At 41.3% G+C, this 20,411-nt stretch overlaps 1 protein-coding gene across 1 annotated transcript in view; it reads left to right on the top strand.

Moving 5' to 3' along the window:
- LOC306757794 (contactin-4-like) overlaps positions 1-20,411 on the top strand; it is a gene marked incomplete at both ends in the record, with an annotated part of 220,075 nt that overhangs the window by 139,919 nt on the left and 59,745 nt on the right. Inside the window, 3 exons of the mRNA XM_079242929.1 lie at positions 2,862-3,001; positions 10,267-10,396; positions 11,011-11,161. Coding sequence (XP_079099055.1) covers positions 2,862-3,001; positions 10,267-10,396; positions 11,011-11,161 — 421 coding nt within the window. The remainder of the gene's footprint in view (positions 1-2,861; positions 3,002-10,266; positions 10,397-11,010; positions 11,162-20,411) is intronic.

The following is a 20,411-nucleotide window of genomic DNA, read 5'->3' as shown; positions in this document are numbered from 1 at the left end:
CCCACAGCAGCACTTCCATCAAACCTTGAACCAACAGATTTCACAACTCCAACAAGAGATTTCATAAATCTGCAGCTGAGCTGCATGCAAAGAGATACAACAACATGCAGACGTCTCCGGTGGAGTCAGCCAGCTGCAAGCAGCTGGAAGAAGCTGCAAGCAGCTGGAAGCGGCTCTCAGAGCAAAGAAAACCAGAGCCCAGACCCACTTGGCCCAGCAGGGTGAGGAAATGTCAAAGATGAAAGCTGTACTGGAGAGAGTCCAACATGATGGTGGCAGCAGGAGGAATCTGATCTCCTCGCTGAAATAAAAGCTGAATCCATCCTGAAAACAGCTGAGGTGCAGAAAGGAACCTCTGGAGAGGCAGAAGTAGGAAGACGAGATGTCCTCCCTTCTGGACGTGAGGTCCACTCTGACAGAGATGTTCACAGAAGAAGATGAACGTTTTGGTTTGGTACTGACCAGAAACCAGATTCTCCTCTCCACTCTGAGCTCAGCATCTCTGGATCTGTCCTCTTGTGGTTCTCGTCCTTCCTCTCAGGAAGATCCTTCAGAGCAAGGTTACTCAGTACAGTCCTACAAGGGTTAGGGGTTCCATCTATCTTTGCTCCTGCTGACTCCATCATTGTCCACAACCTGATAGGCTGTTAGAGCCATTTCATTTGATTGTGCTCAAGCAGAAATACCTGGAAAACCTGCTGGACTGGAGTCCTGGAGGACCACATGGACTACCCCTGCTCCAGAGTATCCTGGTGAGGAGAAGTGTCAGGGGTACCTCAGGGGTCGGTGCTCGGCCCTCTTCTTGTTTCATCTGGCACAGTTTTTAGCTCTCACGGCTTCTCCTACCATTTCTACACTGATGACACTCCGCTTCCTCTCCTTCCCACCAGACGACACAACCGTCCATATGAGAATATCAGCTTGCCTTGCTGATATCTCTGCATGGATAAAGGATCGCCACCTTCAGCTCAATCTGTCCAAGACAGCTCATTGTCTGTCCCGCCAACTCGTCCTTACCTCCACAATCAAGTATGAAGCGTGACTATCACACTACAGATGATTCAGAACTCAGTAGCAGGTCTGGTCTTCAACCAGCCCAAAAGAGCTCATGCTACGCCGCTGCTAATCACACTTCTCTGGCTTCAGGTTGCAGCACATCAAGTTCAATACAAAACAATGACCCAAACATCTCCTGTCTACCATCAGTCCCTAATCCAGAGCTACTCTCCACAGTTACGCTCTGCCAGTGAAAGACGCCTAGCGTTAGCACCACTACATGGGGCTAAATAACCAGCCAAACTCTTTTCCTCTAAACTCTGTTACCTCCTTTTCAGAGCAAGCTAAAGACTCAGCTGTTCAAGGAGAATTTCCACACTTAGCTTAACTCTGCTACGGAGCTGCAGAACTTTGTCCAGTTCTTTGTGACAATTCAGGACTGAATAAGCATTAAAAAACTTTTCCAAAAAAGGAAATTAGCACTGCCTCCAGGTCTACATGGCAACACCTGCGTCCAGCTGGACTGGCAGCAGCCGCATGTCTCTGTGATGCCCCCTGTTGTTGGATTTCTTTGTGTCGTTCTCGCTCTCGGATGCGAGTCGCTTGGAGAAACCAGTGAAAAGTCAGCAGGATAGAAAAATGATTGTTGAAAAAAATGTCTCACAAGCTGCTGAAAATAGTCAGAAAAGTTTCAGAGATCCTTCCCGTCAGCAGTCATTATCCTCTGGAAGATTAAATTTCTCCTCGGTGTAAATAAAGTATTTTCCAGTTTTCTTTCTTTTCACAAGCACGTCTCACAGTCGCAGTTACCAAAGTGAACCTGGGCTGTGAAAGAGCAGATTTCAGGTGTCAGAAGGTTTACTTTTTCTCCCATTAGCCCCCATTAAAACAAACTTTGATTCTCAGATCAAATTCCAATTCTCATGTGTTTTTAATGTACCACCGTTTATATTCTCTTCAGATTCGGGTGAAATAAACGACATTCAGAGTGTTCCTCCAACCCTTCCAGCAAAGGTTCAAGAGTTATTTTAAAAGGACTTTTCATGTGAAAACAGGGTTTGGTTGTTCAAAGGCTTCTTCAAGTCGTCTCTTATCTGTAAGCTCCTAAAGTCTCAGACCGAGTTAGCAGACAGAATATCTCTGTCACCGTAGCAACGCCAGCAAACAGAACTCTTTCAAAAAGTCTGAAGTTGCCTCCACTTGATAAATGTTCTTGTGCCAAATAAGTTGATCAGATTCAGATTCAGATCCAGATTGAGATTCAGATTTAGAAGCAGAAACAGAAACAGATTTAGGTTCAGATTCAGCTTCAAATTCAGAAACAGATTCCGTTTCAGTTTCAGATTTAGATTTAGATTCAGAAACAGATTTAGATTCAGATTCAGAATCAAAAATCAGAAACAGAATTGGATTCAGAAACAGATTCAGTTTCAGAGTCAGATTTAGATTCAGATTCATATTCAGATTCAGAATCAGAAACAGATTCAGATTTAGATTCAGCTTTAAATTCAGAAACAGATTCAGATTTACTTTAGATTCAGATTCAGAAACAGGAACAGAAACAATGGAAGCAGCTTCTCGACACAACGAAAATCGTGAGTCAAGGCAACATGAGAACGTTTTGTGTATTTGGTGTTGGTCCAGTCCAGAGTGGTACCTGCAGTCTTTCAGGTTATTAAAAACCTGCAGTGGCACCAGAAACCAGACAGTGAAGCCAAGACTTTGGAGAAAAAAGTAGAGCGCCACGTCACAAAATCCGCAACGAACCTGGAAATCACAGGATAGTAATTGTAATATTTGTAATATCTGTACATGAATGATTTAAAGTGAGCGGACGTATTTCTTCTGGCTTCTGTGGTTTCCAGCCCCCCCTCATCTGATTGAGAAGCCTGAAGATGTCCAGAGGCTCATTGATGACTCATTGGCGTGGGAGTGTAAAGCCACTGGGAAGCCGAAACCGTCCTACAGGTGGATGAAAAATGGAGAGAACCTGGAATCAGCTGAGGTGAGATGAGCCAAATGTCTTTCCAGCTGAAGATGAAGTTTGTCCTCCTCCAAGGTGAGGCTGACAAGCACAGCCTTGGCACGGAGGACTTTTTTAAAGCTGTGTTTTCTACTTGGCTGCTCTGCTTAATCAAACTCTGCTCACTACAGTAATTGTCTTTCTCATTGCCGCAGCATACGATGTGATTCTCTCACACAAAACATCAGTTTCAAATGAATTGGACTGAAACCACGACGTGTTTGGCTGTGCTGGAAGACTGAACTGTAAACAAGCCAAGCACTTAATGGTAGTCTGGAGCCGCAGTGATGTAAGAGCTATGCTAATCTTCTGCTAAATCTCTCCCCACCAAGAGCAATTATTAATCCTTCGCCTCCAGATGAAAAAGTACAAATGTCTGTTGGAACGCAGTACAGATTACTGTAGTTCCAACATTCCTGCCATCTGGGAATTCTGTGACAAACATTACAGCACGTATTGGCTTTCAGATAGATATTATCCCTTTATTATTTCAATGAGGTCCTCATATGCAACCTGAACCAGGCTGTTTGGAAGAGACTGATTTGACACTCGTGCACAGCTTGCGTCTGATAATAAAGCTCCGTTATGTTAATCTGCTTCATTATGCACAGAAGGCAGAGCCCACCGGAGGATATTGATCAGTACTGGGTTGGTGTAAACCCAGTCAGTCTGCAGGTTACCAGAAGTACCATGCCACACTAATAACCACCTTTACATCAGAACAGGTCTGGTCTGCTGTCGGCGAAGCACAGTCAACAATCTGTTTAGCCAGGAGAGAACTTCTCCATCAGCACCTCGTTCTCAGAGACAAAACATAAAACACCATTTCTGTCACATTTTCCAGCTTTTTGAAATGAATTAACATGAATGACGAGATAAAACAGATGTTTCCTCGTTGTTATGAACTTCCTCCTGATTTCACTGTGAGCTGAATGAATTTAGATAAAAGGTCCTTAAAATGGATGAATTTAGATAAAAGGTCCTTAAAATGGATAAATTTAGATGAAAGTTCCTTAAAATGGATAAATTTAGATAAAAGGTCCTTAAAATGGATGAATTTAGATATAAGGTCATTAAAATGGATGAATTTAGATAAAATGTCCTTAAAATGGATAAATTTAGATAAAAGGTCCTTAAAATGGATGAATTTAGATAAAAGGTCCTTAAAATGGATGAATTTAGATATAAGGTCATTAAAATGGATAAATTTAGATAAAAGTTCCTTAAAATGGATAAATTTAGATGAAAGGTCCTTAAAATGGATGAATTTAGATATAAGGTCATTAAAAGGATAAATTCAGATAAAAGGTCCTTAAAATGAATTAATTTAGATAAAAGGTCTTTAAAATGGATGAATTTAGATAAAAGGTCTTTAAAATGGATGAATTTAGATAAAAGGTCCTTAAAATGGATCAATTTAGATAAAAGGTCCTTAAAATGAATGAATTTAGATGAAAGGTCCTTAAAATGGATGAATTTAGATAAAAGGTCCCTAAAATAAATAAATTTAGATAAAAGGTCCTTAAAATGAATGAATTTAGATTAAAGGTCCTTAAAATGAATGAATTTAGATAAAAGATCTTTAAAATGGATGAATTTAGATGAAAGGTCCTTAAAATGGATGAATTTAGATAAAAGGTCCTTAAATTGGATAAATTTAGATAAAAGGTCCTTAAAATGGATAAATTTAGATAAAAGGTCCTTAAAATGGATGAATTTAGATAAAAAGTCCTTAAAATGGATAAATTTAGATAAAAGGTCCCTAAAATGGATAAATTTAGATAAAAAGGTCCTTAAAATGGATAAATTTAGATGAAAGGTCCTTAAAATGAATAAATTTAGATAAAAGGTCCTTAAAATGAATAAATTTAGATGAAAGGTCCTTAAAATGAATAAATTTAGATAAAAGGTCCCTAAAATAAATAAATTTAGATAAAAGGTCCTTAAAATGAATGAATTTAGATTAAAGGTCCTTAAAATGAATGAATTTAGATAAAAGATCTTTAAAATGGATGAATTTAGATGAAAGGTCCTTAAAATGGATGAATTTAGATAAAAGGTCCTTAAATTGGATAAATTTAGATTAAAGGTCCTTAAAATGAATGAATTTAGATAAAAGATCTTTAAAATGGATAAATTTAGATAAAAGGTCCTTAAAATGGATGAATTTAGATAAAAAGTCCTTAAAATGGATAAATTTAGATAAAAGGTCCCTAAAATGGATAAATTTAGATAAAAAGGTCCTTAAAATGGATAAATTTAGATGAAAGGTCCTTAAAATGAATAAATTTAGATAAAAGGTCCTTAAAATGAATAAATTTAGATGAAAGGTCCTTAAAATGAATAAATTTAGATGAAAGGTCCTTAAAATGAATACATTTAGATAAAAGGTCCTTAAAATGAATACATTTAGATAAAAGATCTTTAAAATGGATAAATTGAGATAAAAAGGTCCTTAACATGGATAAATTTAGATAAAAGGTCCCTAAAATGGATAAATTTAGACAAAAAATGTCCTTAAAATGGATAAATTTAGATGAAAGGTCCTTAAAATGAATACATTTAGATAAAAGATCTTTAAAATGGATAAATTTAGATAAAATGTCCTTAAAATGGATAAATTTAGATGAAAGGTCCTTAAAATGAATACATTTAGATAAAAGATCTTTAAAATGGATAAATTTAGATAAAATGTCCTTAAAATGGATAAATTTAGATAAAAGGTCCTTAAAATGGATGAATTTAGATATAAGGTCATTAAAATGGATGAATTTAGATAAAAGGTCCTTAAAATGGATAAATTTAGATAAAAGGTCCTTAAAATGGATGAATTTAGATAAAAGGTCCTTAAAATGGATGAATTTAGATATAAGGTCATTAAAATGGATAAATTTAGATAAAAGTTCCTTAAAATGGATAAATTTAGATAAAAGGTCCTTAAAATGGATGAATTTAGATATAAGGTCATTAAAAGGATAAATTCAGATAAAAGGTCCTTAAAATGAATTAATTTAGATAAAAGGTCTTTAAAATGGATGAATTTAGATAAAAGGTCTTTAAAATGGATGAATTTAGATAAAAGGTCCTTAAAATGGATCAATTTAGATAAAAGGTCCTTAAAATGAATGAATTTAGATGAAAGGTCCTTAAAATGGATGAATTTAGATAAAAGGTCCCTAAAATAAATAAATTTAGATAAAAGGTCCTTAAAATGAATGAATTTAGATTAAAGGTCCTTAAAATGAATGAATTTAGATAAAAGATCTTTAAAATGGATGAATTTAGATGAAAGGTCCTTAAAATGGATGAATTTAGATAAAAGGTCCTTAAATTGGATAAATTTAGATAAAAGGTCCTTAAAATGGATAAATTTAGATAAAAGGTCCTTAAAATGGATGAATTTAGATAAAAAGTCCTTAAAATGGATAAATTTAGATAAAAGGTCCCTAAAATGGATAAATTTAGATAAAAAGGTCCTTAAAATGGATAAATTTAGATGAAAGGTCCTTAAAATGAATAAATTTAGATAAAAGGTCCTTAAAATGAATAAATTTAGATGAAAGGTCCTTAAAATGAATAAATTTAGATAAAAGGTCCCTAAAATAAATAAATTTAGATAAAAGGTCCTTAAAATGAATGAATTTAGATTAAAGGTCCTTAAAATGAATGAATTTAGATAAAAGATCTTTAAAATGGATGAATTTAGATGAAAGGTCCTTAAAATGGATGAATTTAGATAAAAGGTCCTTAAATTGGATAAATTTAGATTAAAGGTCCTTAAAATGAATGAATTTAGATAAAAGATCTTTAAAATGGATAAATTTAGATAAAAGGTCCTTAAAATGGATGAATATAGATAAAAAGTCCTTAAAATGGATAAATTTAGATAAAAGGTCCCTAAAATGGATAAATTTAGATAAAAAGGTCCTTAAAATGAATAAATTTAGATAAAAGGTCCTTAAAATGAATAAATTTAGATGAAAGGTCCTTAAAATGAATAAATTTAGATGAAAGGTCCTTAAAATGAATACATTTAGATAAAAGGTCCTTAAAATGAATACATTTAGATAAAAGATCTTTAAAATGGATAAATTGAGATAAAAAGGTCCTTAACATGGATAAATTTAGATAAAAGGTCCCTAAAATGGATAAATTTAGACAAAAAATGTCCTTAAAATGGATAAATTTAGATGAAAGGTCCTTAAAATGAATAAATTTAGATAAAAGATCTTTAAAATGGATAAATTTAGATAAAAGGTCCTTAAAATGGATAAATTTAGATAAAAGGTCCCTAAAATGGATAAATTTAGATAAAAAAAGGTCCTTAAAATGGATAAATTTAGATGAAAGGTCCTTAAAATGAATAAATTTAGATGAAAGGTCCTTAAAATGAATAAATTTAGATAAAAGGTCCTTAACATGAATAAATTTAGATGAAAGGTTCCTAAAATGAATAAATTTAGATAAAAGGTCCTTAAAATGGATAAATTTAGATGAAAGGTCCTTAAAATGAATAAATTTAGATGAAAGGTCCTTAAAATGAATAAATTTAGATAAAAGGTCCTTAACATGAATAAATTTAGATGAAAGGTTCCTAAAATGAATACATTTAGATAAAAGGTCCTTAAAATGGATAAATTTAGATAAAGGTCCTTAAAATGAATAAATTTAGATGAAAGGTCCTTAAAATGAATACATTTAGATAAAAGGTCTTTAAAATGAATACATTTAGATGAAAGGTCCTTAAAATGACACCAAACTGCAGGAAAATGCAGAGAAAATGTGAGTGAGGTCAGTCTGCCTGCATGGATGTTTACACAGCAAATTCCTGCGGAGCGTACTCATAATAAATGAATCTTTTCAGATTGCGGGGGAGGAGGTGGGGATTCTCCGAAAAAGGTGTTTCATTTTTTTGAAATGTCGCCATTAACTACAGCGGCCTAATGGGTGGAGGAGGGAAAGGTCAGCCATCAAGCGGGGAGAGAGGATGCACCATTATTATTATTATTTATTACATGAATCTGTTCAGATGTTTCTCAGAGTGGAATTCACTGGATCGTATGGAGACATGGAACACAGTGGAGCCAGCAGTTTAGTTTTGTTTTGCTTTGTTTTGTTTAATTTAGTTTAGTTTCATTTAGTTATGTTTCATTTTGTTCCCATTCCTTACTGCTTCTGCATGATTTTTTATTTGCATTTTCTTAGTTTGCCATCGGCAGGTGACGTGAGACTTTACAGACAGCAGAGAAACAGAGAGGTGGAACTGTCGGCATCACAACATGAAGCAGAAGAGATGTAGCTAACTTATGGAATCCAGACTTTTTCCTCTGGATTTAGTTGCATCACTAAAACAGCCCATCCAGTCGGCTCCAGGAGGAAGTGATGCGGGACCTGATTTCCCGCCGTGGTCGAACACAACCTGTGGCAGCATCGTTTTTAAGTCTCTACTGAAAACCTGCCTCGTCTCTCTGTATCTGACGCAGCTTTGCTCATTTTATTATGTTCCTTCTTATTTTAATTTTTTTTTTATTTTTATCTCGCTTTTGCTATCGTCTTACTTTTCATTGTGTGTGTGTGTGTGTGTGTGTGTGTGTGTGTTACACTGCGACATCTATTTTATGTCTGTTAGTGTTCAGAGTTTTGGTCTCCTGCTGTTTATTGAGTCTTTATGAAGGAAGCTGACTTCTATTTTTCTTTTTTTTTTGTTTTTCATGTTTTATTTTTTAACTCTTTTTGTCCCTCTGCATGAAAACAGCTGTTTCATGCTGTAAATCCCTTTTCTTCAGAGTTTTTGTGCCCTATTGGAGTCGCTCCCTCCCTCCCAGGATTACGTAGCTGCCTGATTAAAAGCAGATCTAGAGACCGACGTATGCGGCGTCTTACACACTTCAGCTCAGCTTGTTCCTTTCCAGAGTTGAAAGCAAACCTCCTGAAAGTGCAGGAGTGGAGATGGTTGAAGTTGCAGCTTTCAGACTACTTCAGGCTGGAGTGCAGCAGCACATTCAGCTCCAAGCTTTTGTTCCTGTCCTCAGAAAGCCACCTGTGAGCTCGGTAGTAGAGTTTCCTCTGTTCAGGACATCTGTGGAGAAATGAGCAGATTTACCTCCCAGTTCTGCTCTGTTGAGCACTAATAACTCTCATGTTAAGCCCTGTAGTGCCGTTTTCCTTTCTCATCTATTAAAGATTAAACATTTAAATTTATTTCATTATCTTTGGTTTTTACAGCGATTCTTATTTTTTAGATCACTGCTTTTTAATATGAGAGCAGAAAGAATCTTTTTTCTTACATCCAGAGCTATTGATTGAAATTCCTGCATCGCTCTCGCTGAAGTTTCAGCTGCCATTCAAACACAATGTCCTCACTTTACTAAACTACACAAAATATTCCTTTATTTTCATGTTCTTCAGACTTTAATCACACAGATCGACTCTGCGTTGCTGGCAATGACACTGCCAGTCATGTTGACTTGGCAGAAGGCGTGCAGATGGTTCCCCAGGTCCCCCGGCATGAGAAACTGCTGACTCTAGAGGAACGTCGTGGTTAATTAATAGCAGCTGTAAATGGAGTGCTTCCCGTGCACAGACTGATGCACGCCGCCTCCCTCGCCGCAGACACAACCTGCTCAAACATGGGACCAGTTCGGGATCTCTCAGCGCCGTGACGCGCCGTCATCCCCGCCTCTGCGTGGGGGGGGGGGCAGGAGAGGAAGGGCACCAGAAGTAAAACCTGACTCGTCTGCGGTGCACCAACGTGACATGAGAGAGATGAATGCAGATGAAGGACTAAACGTCCAGCCGATGCAGCAACCCGACTCACAGAAACAGATTCTGATGGGGGGCGTGATGCCCTGCAGGGACCCCAAAGCGACGGTCCAGGCCGGTGAAGAGGAGGGACAGCATGTACTTAGTATGGATGCAGCATACTACACTATCTGAGAAGCAATTTTCCCATGTTCTGATATGCTTTCCCCAGTTCCCCCCTCCCCGCTGAAGGGTACCGTGCAGTCGGAGGTATAAATAGGCCATGGTTTTACTTCACTCTCATAAACATGCAGATTGATTAGGGTCATTTTCTGCTAGCCTGCCTCCATCCACCCAAGCCTTTCCCTCCATTAGTGATGAAAAGCTAGATTTATCGCCACGTCTGTCACTTCCAGGCCATAATTCCCAGCCTCGCTGCTCGGCTGTTTTATGTAGATGAGCGCCGGGAAAAGGCATATTAAAGCCACGTCTGTCTGTGTTCGCAGGAACGCGTGCAGGTTGCCAACGGGGTGCTGTCAATTAGCCGCCTGACCCTGTCCGACACGGGAATGTACCAGTGCGTGGCCGGGAACAAACACGGCGAGGTCTACGCCAACGTGGAGCTCAGAGTCATCGGTAAGACGTCTGCTGTGAGTCAAGAAGTTTCTTTCTGCCGCTCTGCACTGTCAGGTGACCTCTGACCCCGTCTCATTGGTCAGCATAAAGAAGCAGTAAGTATCAGATGAACGTGTCGAGCTGACGGTGATGGACGGCAGAGCTGATCTGTTCAGCACCTCGTCCATCCGCCGTCGGTCACCCTCCACTCTGCCGGCAGCAGCTCTCATCTAACCTCCAGCATCTCTCCTCATCATCATGTAGCTGATTAGGATCAGGCCCAAACTTAGGGTGGAGATCCAAGAGCTGCAGAGATATCAGACAGCTGCAAAGCTCCTGGAGAGGGCCAGCATTTCAGAAGCAGGGAGGGTTCTGATGAGGGACATTTTCACATGCAGCCTAAACGGGATGATGGGAGAACTCTGCATCACTAGGAGGATTTCCTCTGCAGCTTTCTGATACCCAAGCATGTCTGAAACAGAAGATTCCCTTCTTAATCATCTGATGCTGCAGAACGGTGAAAGAAATGCTGCAGAACGGTGAAAGAAATGTGACACATGTTGGCTGTATGGTCAGAGATGAATTGGACAAAGAAGACGAAGCCTTTACAACATCTTGTGCTGCTTTTGTCTCAGCTGTCGCTCCAGACTTTTCTCACAATCAGCTGCGGAGCCAGACGTTGGTGAAGGTGGGAGGAGACGTGCTCATCGAGTGCAAGCCCAAGATGTCTCCTTGGGGTGTGATCTCTTGGCGGAAGGGCAGCGAACCCCTTCATGGGAATAGCAGGTAACACACACCCTTCACACACCGGCGTCTCCCTGCTTCTGTTTTCACCACTTTGTCTTCTCCAGGTTAAAATCCTGAAAGGCTGAATTTATTCCATTCGGTGCGGCGCCAAGCGTCGCCGTATCCCTCCCAGCGTGCCGTCTGTTTACACCTGAGTTGTTTAGAATAACCTCTGATTCATATGTCGCTGGGAAGGAAATAAGTGAAGCAGCTTACTGGAAGATAGTATAAATGCTTCAGGCAGCAGGAGATGAGTCAGCTGAAGGTCCAGATCGAGCTGCTCCTCTGCAGGGTTTTCACCCCCGCCGGACATGAATGCGTCATCGTGCAGAACTTGACAACATGCTGATGATCAGGATGTCTCAGTGAGATGTGCTTTACATCCTTTCCATTTAAAGGGTGTGGAGCCTGTAGGTGCTGCATGAAATGAAAATGGAAAAAAAATTGAATGAAAAATACTTTATTAATCACTAGAAAGACTTTTTATGGTAGGTTTTTTATTTCTTTTTAAAAAATGAATAATAATAATAATTAAAGCCGCAAGCGGCATCCATCGGGTCCTCGCCTCATGCCGAAACCTCCACCCGAACTCGTCACAAAGCTTCCAGGTGGATGTGAAGTCAATGGTACAAAAACAGTGCACATACAGTGCTAAATGGGTGTAAACGCCAAGATGGCGGACACCCCGTTGCCATGGTAACAGGTGGTCAATGTACTTTTTTACTCGCCTTGGGTCGTTACACATGTGTACCAAATTTCGCAGCCCTAGGTCAATGTAGAAGATCAGGCCCTTAGGGGGCCCCCCCCACAATACATGTTTATGTGTGTTAAGGACCTACCAAATGTGAATGCTCACAGTTTTGGCTCCGATCAGATGTATTTCTGCGAAGATATGAGTGAACCGTGTTTCATGGCGAGAACGCGTTTTTCCATGGGTTGCCACGGTAACACGCTTTCTCCTATCAGAAAGATTTGAATAACTTTTGGTCCCCATCTTGTCACGAAGCTCCATGGCGAATGTGGAGCCAATAGCATGAATCCCCTCAGACTAGTTCGTTCAAATGTGATGCGCCTAAATTGACAAAAACGGGCAAAAATATGGTCGTAAACGCCAAGATGGCGGACAGCCTGTTGCCATGACAACAGGTGTTTCATTGACTTTTCTACTCGTCTTCAGGCGGTAGACATGTGTACCGAATTTCGTTGAGCTACGTTAAACTAAACTTTTTTGACCCCATTCAAGGTGCCATTTTTGGCGTTTCTAGGGGGCGCTGTCGAGGCATTTTTGCATTGGCGTGCATACAAACGCCAGATTATCGGTATTTTCACCGGACGTGACGTGTGTGCCAAGTTTCGCAAGAAGAATAATAAAACATTTCAACAACAATAGGGCCCTGCCATACTTCGTATGACGAGGACCCTAATTAAGTAGAAAAGGCTGGAATGATGTGCGCTACCTTTCAGTCCTGCGCTGGAGCTGCCGTAGCCTCTGACTGAACACACTCTGCTGTTCCTTCCCTGTGGTCTGAAGAACATGTGGTGACATCAGTCCAGTTCTGAGATCTTTACATCGTCTGCCTGTCCGTCAGAGGACAGAAAAAGTTCTGGTCCATAAAGCTCTGAATGGTTCAGGACCAAAGTACGTCAGAGACCTCCTGTCCCAGTATGAACCCAGCAGACCCCTCAGGTCATCCGGATCTGGTCTTTTATCAGTTCTCAGAGTCAGGAGCAGATCTGAAGAAGCTGCTTTCAGCTTCTATGCTCCACATGTCTGGAAGAAACTTCCAGAAAGTCTCAGATCAGCTGAAACATCCAGTTAAACATCCTCCAGGTTTCATCTCAATGTTTATTCCTCCCTTTTTCTTCTTCTCCTGTCTAAATTACGCCTTTTATCTTCTAATGTTTAACAGTAGGGTCGACGTTTTCCAGGATCAGTTCTTACTATACCATTTAAAATCCTCTTCAGACGCTTGAAGGCTGATCAATAAATACTTTAACACAAAAATAAAAAATAAGTCACCTTGGAACCAGAAAAACCCCATCCAACCAGTTTAACCAGTCCATTCTTAAAGTTGCCATGGTGATCATCAAACTCAGCTGCCATCTTTGTATGAAGGACATTTACAATAAACAGCTGATAGAAACCAAGATGTCCGACGCAGTCCAGGAAGAGAAGCTCCTATCACACCTCTAAACACAACAACTATGAGAGAAGATCCATTAAAACCAACATTAGACATTAAACGACTAAACATTCAGAGTGTAGAAGCAAAGCAGTGGTTAAATGAATACATGAAGTGACCTTTAAAACATCTAACATGAACATAAGGACACGTCTCTGGTAGGGCTGCTCGAAACTGAGATCTGGATTATTTTACAAGATTATCCGTATTTATAAACAACGCTGCGCGTCGTGGTGTTCTGGACTCCGTGTCGTGCATTATAACCGTCTAATGGACGGTTCCGAGTTGTTTAATCCGCTTTTACCGCTTATATAGGAACTACTTTACGCTGGTCTCGATGTACGTTTTATACCAAACAACCGCTGTCAGGCTGCAGCGCGTTTCTCTCATCCACCTGTTAAAAGACGGCTGATCTGAACCAGCTGGTTAACGCGTTGCTATGGTAACGCCCCGTAACGGAGGGATATTACAGTGTTTAACTGGCCGAACTATGTATAGGAAAATAATGCAGCCAGTTGTCACTGACAATGGTATAAAGTATGTTTAGGTGAACTTCCACAACCTACTGCAGTTATTCTACATGGACCTGCAGCCGGAGCCGACTGAGACTGGCCGCCTGGGAGTGCTTTAGGACGGGAGAGGCTCCCGCTGCTCCTTCCTTACAGTAACTGCAGAACAATATGTGCCTTCAAGTCAGTCGCCAAAACACCAGAAAAGTCTCTAATAACTCCAGTAAAAGCTGCTAGATTTGTCGCTAGTCGCTTTTAACAAAAATGGAATACTTCTAACACCATGTTTATGTGAATGAAGCGTTGTGGACCGACCCTGGGCTCCTACTGGACCCTTACTGCTGTAACAGGAGTGTTGTGTTGCAGCATCCTCTGCTGCTGGACCACAGCATGGCTTCAGAGATAAACTGCATTGGCAGCTGCTGTGAAATAAGTATTTGCAGAATCTAAAGCGAGGGTTCCGCCTGCAACGATACACATCGTTCCCATGTTAGAACCTGGGATGTCCAGCGGTGTGTGTGGCCAGCAGGCAGGGAGATGCGTGTTTATCTGCCACATCCAGCCTGCAGGACAGACTGCATCGTGTATGAGGACATTATCAGTCACTGTAGCTTCATTTTGCCATGTTTCACTGTCGGATGTTGCAACACCCTGCAGGGAGGGAAAACAGCGTGAGACCTGGTTGAGGAATGGTTAACGGGGTCCGCTGGGCTTCATCTCCAGCTCTCTGGCGATGGCCGAACCGGAGCAGCTGCTGAGGAAATGCTACGTGCTAATCAGTACTTCTCACCTCAGCAGGGAGGATGCAAACAGCAGAACTTTCCAAGTGGAGTGCCATCTTAGCGTCCAGCCTGGTTTGACCCCGGAGATGAGACGTGTGTGTGTGTGTGTGTGTGTCTGTCTGTCTGGATGAAGTGTGAAGCGTGGCCCTGGAGCCGCGCTGCAGACAGAGGTCACCCATTGGGTGTCACCGCTCTTGCATGACTCTGCTCTGACAGCAGGCTGTGTGCACAGCGTCTTGCCAGGCTTTGCATTTACACAAAGCAGTGTTGTTGCTTGTCAAACAAAGTGGCGGTGAGTTTGCATAGTGGTTTCGCTGCTGGTGCCCTTCACCCGCCCTCCGCCCGCCTCGCCCCTTCAATCACACACCTCCACCTCGCTGCTCAGATCATTTTAACTCTGTTCAGATGAGTTTGGCTCTAACTGATCTCACACGTCTGCTGCTTGTAACGTGAAGCGACGTTGCTGAAGGTACTGAAGGATTTCACATTGGATGACGTCAACCCAGACATTAGTTCACCGCTGCTAATCGCTCTTCACTGGCTTCCAGTCGCAGCATGCATCATATCTAAAGCTTTGCTTCTGGTTTACAAAACAAGAACTCAAACGTCTCCCGTCTACCTTCACTCCCTAATCCAGACCTACACTCCCTCTCCACAGCTACGTTCCACCAGTGAAAGACGCCTCGTGTTACCACCACAACGTGGGACTAAATCACCAGCCAGACTCTTTTCCTCTGTTGTTCCACGATGGTGGAATGATCTCCCAAACTCTGTCTGCTCTGCAGAGTCCCTGTCTACTTTTAATGTGCTGAAGACTCAGCTCTTCAAGGAGAACTTCTACACTTAGTTTAGCTAAGTTTGTTGGAAAGTTGGAGAACTTAGCCCAGTTCTTTCCAACAAACTTTATGATATTAATTCTTTGTATTATAACATAGGTGATATTATGGGGTGGGAAGGGAGTAAACAAATAAACAAAAAAAAGCCTGTAGCACTTCATGCACCTGCGTCCAACTGGACAGTCCACTAGCACCTTCCTACGATGTCTGATTTACTGCTTGTGTTGTTCTCAGTCATAGAATAGAATAGAGTAGAATAGAATAGAATAGAATAGAATAGAATAGAATAGAATAGCTCTGCAGCTTTTGCTCACCATAAATCACATCATGGCCATCTGCTGTAATATATGATGACTGAATTAAACATAAGGTGATTAATGATTTACGATGCAATAATTACATTTCTGGAGGTTTGGTTGCAGGAAAGCCACCGTTCCTTTCACAACACTAAAAGACCATCAGCATTTCTTTAAATCTGCTTTGAACTACAGGAATGTGTGTCATTAGATGCCGCATACGAGCCTGAACCCCGCTGTACCGCTGCTTCGGAGCTGAAAAGTGAGAAGCAACAGACTTAAAGTGAAATTCAGTCGGTGTGTTTGTCTCCATTCCTGGCAGAATTACAGAATCGTTTCCAAAGCCTGAAAACACGTCCACGCCTTTAAATGTGCTGATTGTGGCTCCCCTTGACTGTTTTCCTTATTATCTCCTGTTCCTCTCATCTGTGGCTGTGACATATGCACACACACCCCGGTGCTGTGTACCACTCAATGAAAATGTTTAGCATCTGCTTCGGTAATCATTAGAGCAGTTGTCTTTTAAACATCTCCCCGCTAATGGCTGTCCTGCCTGCGAGACGGCAGTATGTGGTCTCATCATGGTGTTTGGCTGAAAAAGACACACTTTGGTGCCGCAGCAGCTTTTCTGTTTAAAAAGTTGAAGCAGTTTTCAATGAAAGGAAAAAACACATCAAAGAGCATGAATATGTTTGAAAAGACACATTTTCCTGAATGTAATGTGATGTGTCCTTAATGTAACAAGCAAACAAAGTAAATAATAAAACAGTCACATCGGCCTTTCTGATCCGATTCTGAGTCCGTTTGCTCAGAAAGTCACTTCGTTTTTACGGAATGTGAACGCACCAAACAAATCCTGATTCGGACCAAAGAAGTCCGCCTACAAACGCAGGTCTCGGTCCGTTTCAAGCGGAGCAAATACAGGAAGCGGACTACATAACAACTCACTTCCTGCATGTGGCGTAGCATTGCATTGTGGGTAAATCCATAGCGATGGCGTTAAGGCTCCTCTGCCTCGTCTGGTGTTCGTACTGCGTCCATTGTTGCAGTGGATTTCTGCAGTATACTTGCATAAGACACAATAAAAACCCAAAACAGCCATAGTTTGGTCTCCATGTTTAACTGGCAGGTGGAGGAAACAGAGTTTTCTTCTTCATGCCGGTCTGGTCCTCTCTTCTGCTAAATACTAGTGCAGCGCCACCTCTGGTGGGGAGATATTATTCTGATGGTTTGGCTGGTTTGACCAAAGTGCAGCGTGAACACGGTCTGCATGGATACACCCCCCTACAGCTGGACCCAGTCCCCGACCGGACCGAGTCTAGATGATGTGAATGGACCCTAAGAGACCAGTTTTACTCATCTATATGCATCCATGTGCGTAGCTCTGTCCTGTACTCGAAACGCTGCTGGGTCATTTTTCAACACGACAGACATGCAGTCCATCCAAGACCAAACAAAGCAGAACTCGCCGAGCTGACACCACAAGTTACCGAATGCTAAAAGTTACCCAGGTCATGTTCCACCAACAACAGGTTCCATTACAACCCAGCATGGAGCGTCAGTCTCCATCCAGAAAGACGACGGGATCCAGACAAACACGCAGATTTGTTTGGATCTTTACAACTTAGAGCCTCAAAGATGTCAACAGAGACTGACAGGGTTTGTCTAAAGAAATGAAGACAAGCGATAATATTCTTAAAGCCCACATGTTTGGCAGAAAGTCATTTAAATAAGACGTATGATTAGTTTACATGAGCATCCGTCCATATAAATATGGACACCTTGGGTCATTTATATACATATATATCGATATATGTATATCGATATATATATATATATAGATATATATGTATAAATGACCCAAGGTGTCGTGTTGGAACATCTCTGTGTACTTTCTCTGCCAGTAATTCCTAATCAGCCCAACTTCCAACAGAAGACGCGGTAGACATCTGACGCGCCGTTGCAGAGCGCCGTTGCAGAGCGCCGTTGCAGAGCGCCGTTGCAGAGCGCCGCTGCAGAGCGCCGCTGCAGAGCGCCGCTGCAACATTGCCTGTAATGATGAATACATGTTAATAAACATGAGCTATATCACAGGATCAGTTTCATGTTCCAGCAAAGCAGACGGCGCCACCCTTCCTTGAGTTTAACTCCTCCCACCACAGAAAGCTGCTAGCAGTCTAAAATTGTTGAAGCATGTTGGAATTGTTTCCTCGCTGCTTTTTGTTGGTGGAGGAACCGTTGTGTTAAAACATCAGCGATGTGAAATAGTTTTAATCAGCTACTGGCAGAATTTCCCTTTCATGTTGGAGGCAATGAAGCGTTAATCTTCATCTAGCTAAACATGTCATTGTTGGGGACAAAAGAACGTGATTAAAACGTTGTATTTCTGCGCATTTTAACGGCCAAAAGGACTTTTTACTCTTTTAAATCATCAACCTAGTGAATGAATATTTCATGAAAAGGCTGAAAACCAGGTTTATTGCTGTAATAATTGAACGTGCTGATTGTTTGTTTTCTGGCATTATTGTGCCGGCATCTGTGTGATTGTACTCAGGAAGAGTCTGAGCTCGAGGAGACTCATTAAATCTCCCGTCCGCACATTTCAGTGTTGACTTTTCTGGGTTTATACTTAAGCAATCAGCAATGCTTGAAAAATCATTTCTAAATATATTTATTCAAAACAAACCACAATGTTTTATGTTTAAAACGGATTTTATAAGAAAGCATAGTGCAGTTTAACAAGCTAGTATATTAGGTATGCTGTAATCTGACTGATCTGTCTGACATGTTAGAACCATGCTTTGGTTAATATATAATTACCAGCTATGCCCTGGCTGTGGTCACATACCCTGCTGGGTTAATAAGCTGGCAGTAGGAGGAAGGAACGCCGTAACCAAGGAGCCGACATGGTGTACAGAAACATCTGTGGAGAACCCTAAGTCCCAGTGGGAGACACCTCCCAAGGTGGTGGAGAATGAGAGGACTAAGATAGAAACCAGTGGAATGGTGGTGGCCAACCAAGCAGACACAGTGATGATGATCAGCAGCAGAGGAAGGTCGTAGTGATCCATATATCCATCTCCAATGGTGGAAATGTCAGGGAAAAGAAACTGGAGAAGTACCAAGGACTTAAGGAGAAACTGGACCAAGTGGAACCCATGATCACCAGAGCAGTGGGGGCCGGGTTCCCACACCAGCTCCTAATGGTACCAGGAGAAACACCAGAAATATCTCCATCCAGAAGAGATTAATCTTAGGAACAGCTAGGATGCTGGACAGGCTCCCAGGACGGTGGTGGAGGACCTGGGCTTGAGATGAGGCAGGTAGGCAGGTCCATCGGTGGAGTGGAAGGCCCAGACTTTGTATTCATGTGTTTGTCTGCATGTCTGAACAAGTCTGTTATGCACCTGTGCAGAAAGGTGCAAAATCATTAGAGGTAGCTGCGAACCCCTTTTGTTGAAGATTAATTGCTTTAATTGCGTTAGCACTCCACAGCAGCTCCAGCAGAAGGGGAACAAGTGTCACCAGCTGGGTAATCCATCTTTCATAGCGGCAGCCCCATTTCTTCCTGCAGGGCATCAGTGGAGGGAGGGGATGTCTTATCTAGCCCAGACAGCCCTGCAGGGACCAGGTTTAGATGACATCAGCTGGAACAAAGCAGCTGAGAGCGCAGAGCAGAGCAGGTCCTGCTGATGAGGATGGAAGTGGGCCGTGCCAGCGGTCCAGAGCAGCCTGCAGAACACGCCGTTTTAATATGCAACTGGAGGCGAGAACACTGCTGCTGCTGCTGCTGCTCGCACCAGTGTCTTTAAACTTTTCTCCCTTTTTGCATCATCTGGTAACAGAGATAAATATATATATACACACACACACACACACACACACACACACACACACACACACATATGGATACTGGAAGGAAAAACAAAGAAGGAAAATAACAAAAGGACTGAAGGAAAATGGAATTATCCCACAATGCCTTTGCATATATATATATATATATATATATATATATATATATATATATATATATATATATATATATATATACATATATATACATATGGAAGGATGGTCTGAGTATAGAAATACCTGAAACTGCACACTTGCCCTCGTTCCTTGCTCGGGTCCTCTACCTGAGACCCGGCAGATCCGCATCGTATCTTTGTTGTTCCTGTTCTACGCTCTGCTCGTCTCAAGCAGCAGATACAGGCAGAAGGTCAACACCCCAGCAATGTGCATGTCCAAAAGGTCACACATCTAAAATAAATGTGCGACATCTCACTGTTATGCAAAGGCATTGTGGGATAATTCCATTTTCCTTCAGTCTAATGGAAAATTCCTCCTTTTCTTATTTTCCTTCTTTGTTTTTCCTTCCAGTATGCATCACCGCTGAAAAGGGTTTTCTGACGGGGTAAACAATGTGCGCCCCGCTGCTGGCTACAGTCCTGGGGAAGCAGAAATCAGTCCTTTGTGGGTTGAATAGTCTCAGAGTTGAGACGGCACCCAGAGAACAAAAAGCACCTGGCAGCAGCTGCAAGTCAAAACGCCACTTTGGCTCCTGTTGTGTCTGGAAGTACGCAGCATCAGATAGCACTCGGTACCGCCGACAGGTTCAATAACAGCTCATCTAAATCTGATCAG

This window comes from Telmatherina bonti, assembly GCF_933228915.1.
Source record: "Telmatherina bonti genome assembly, chromosome: 6".
Classification (NCBI taxonomy): Eukaryota; Metazoa; Chordata; class Actinopteri; order Atheriniformes; family Telmatherinidae; genus Telmatherina; species Telmatherina bonti.
Note: the sequence above shows the minus strand (reverse complement) of the source record. Positions and strands in the feature narration are given on the sequence as shown.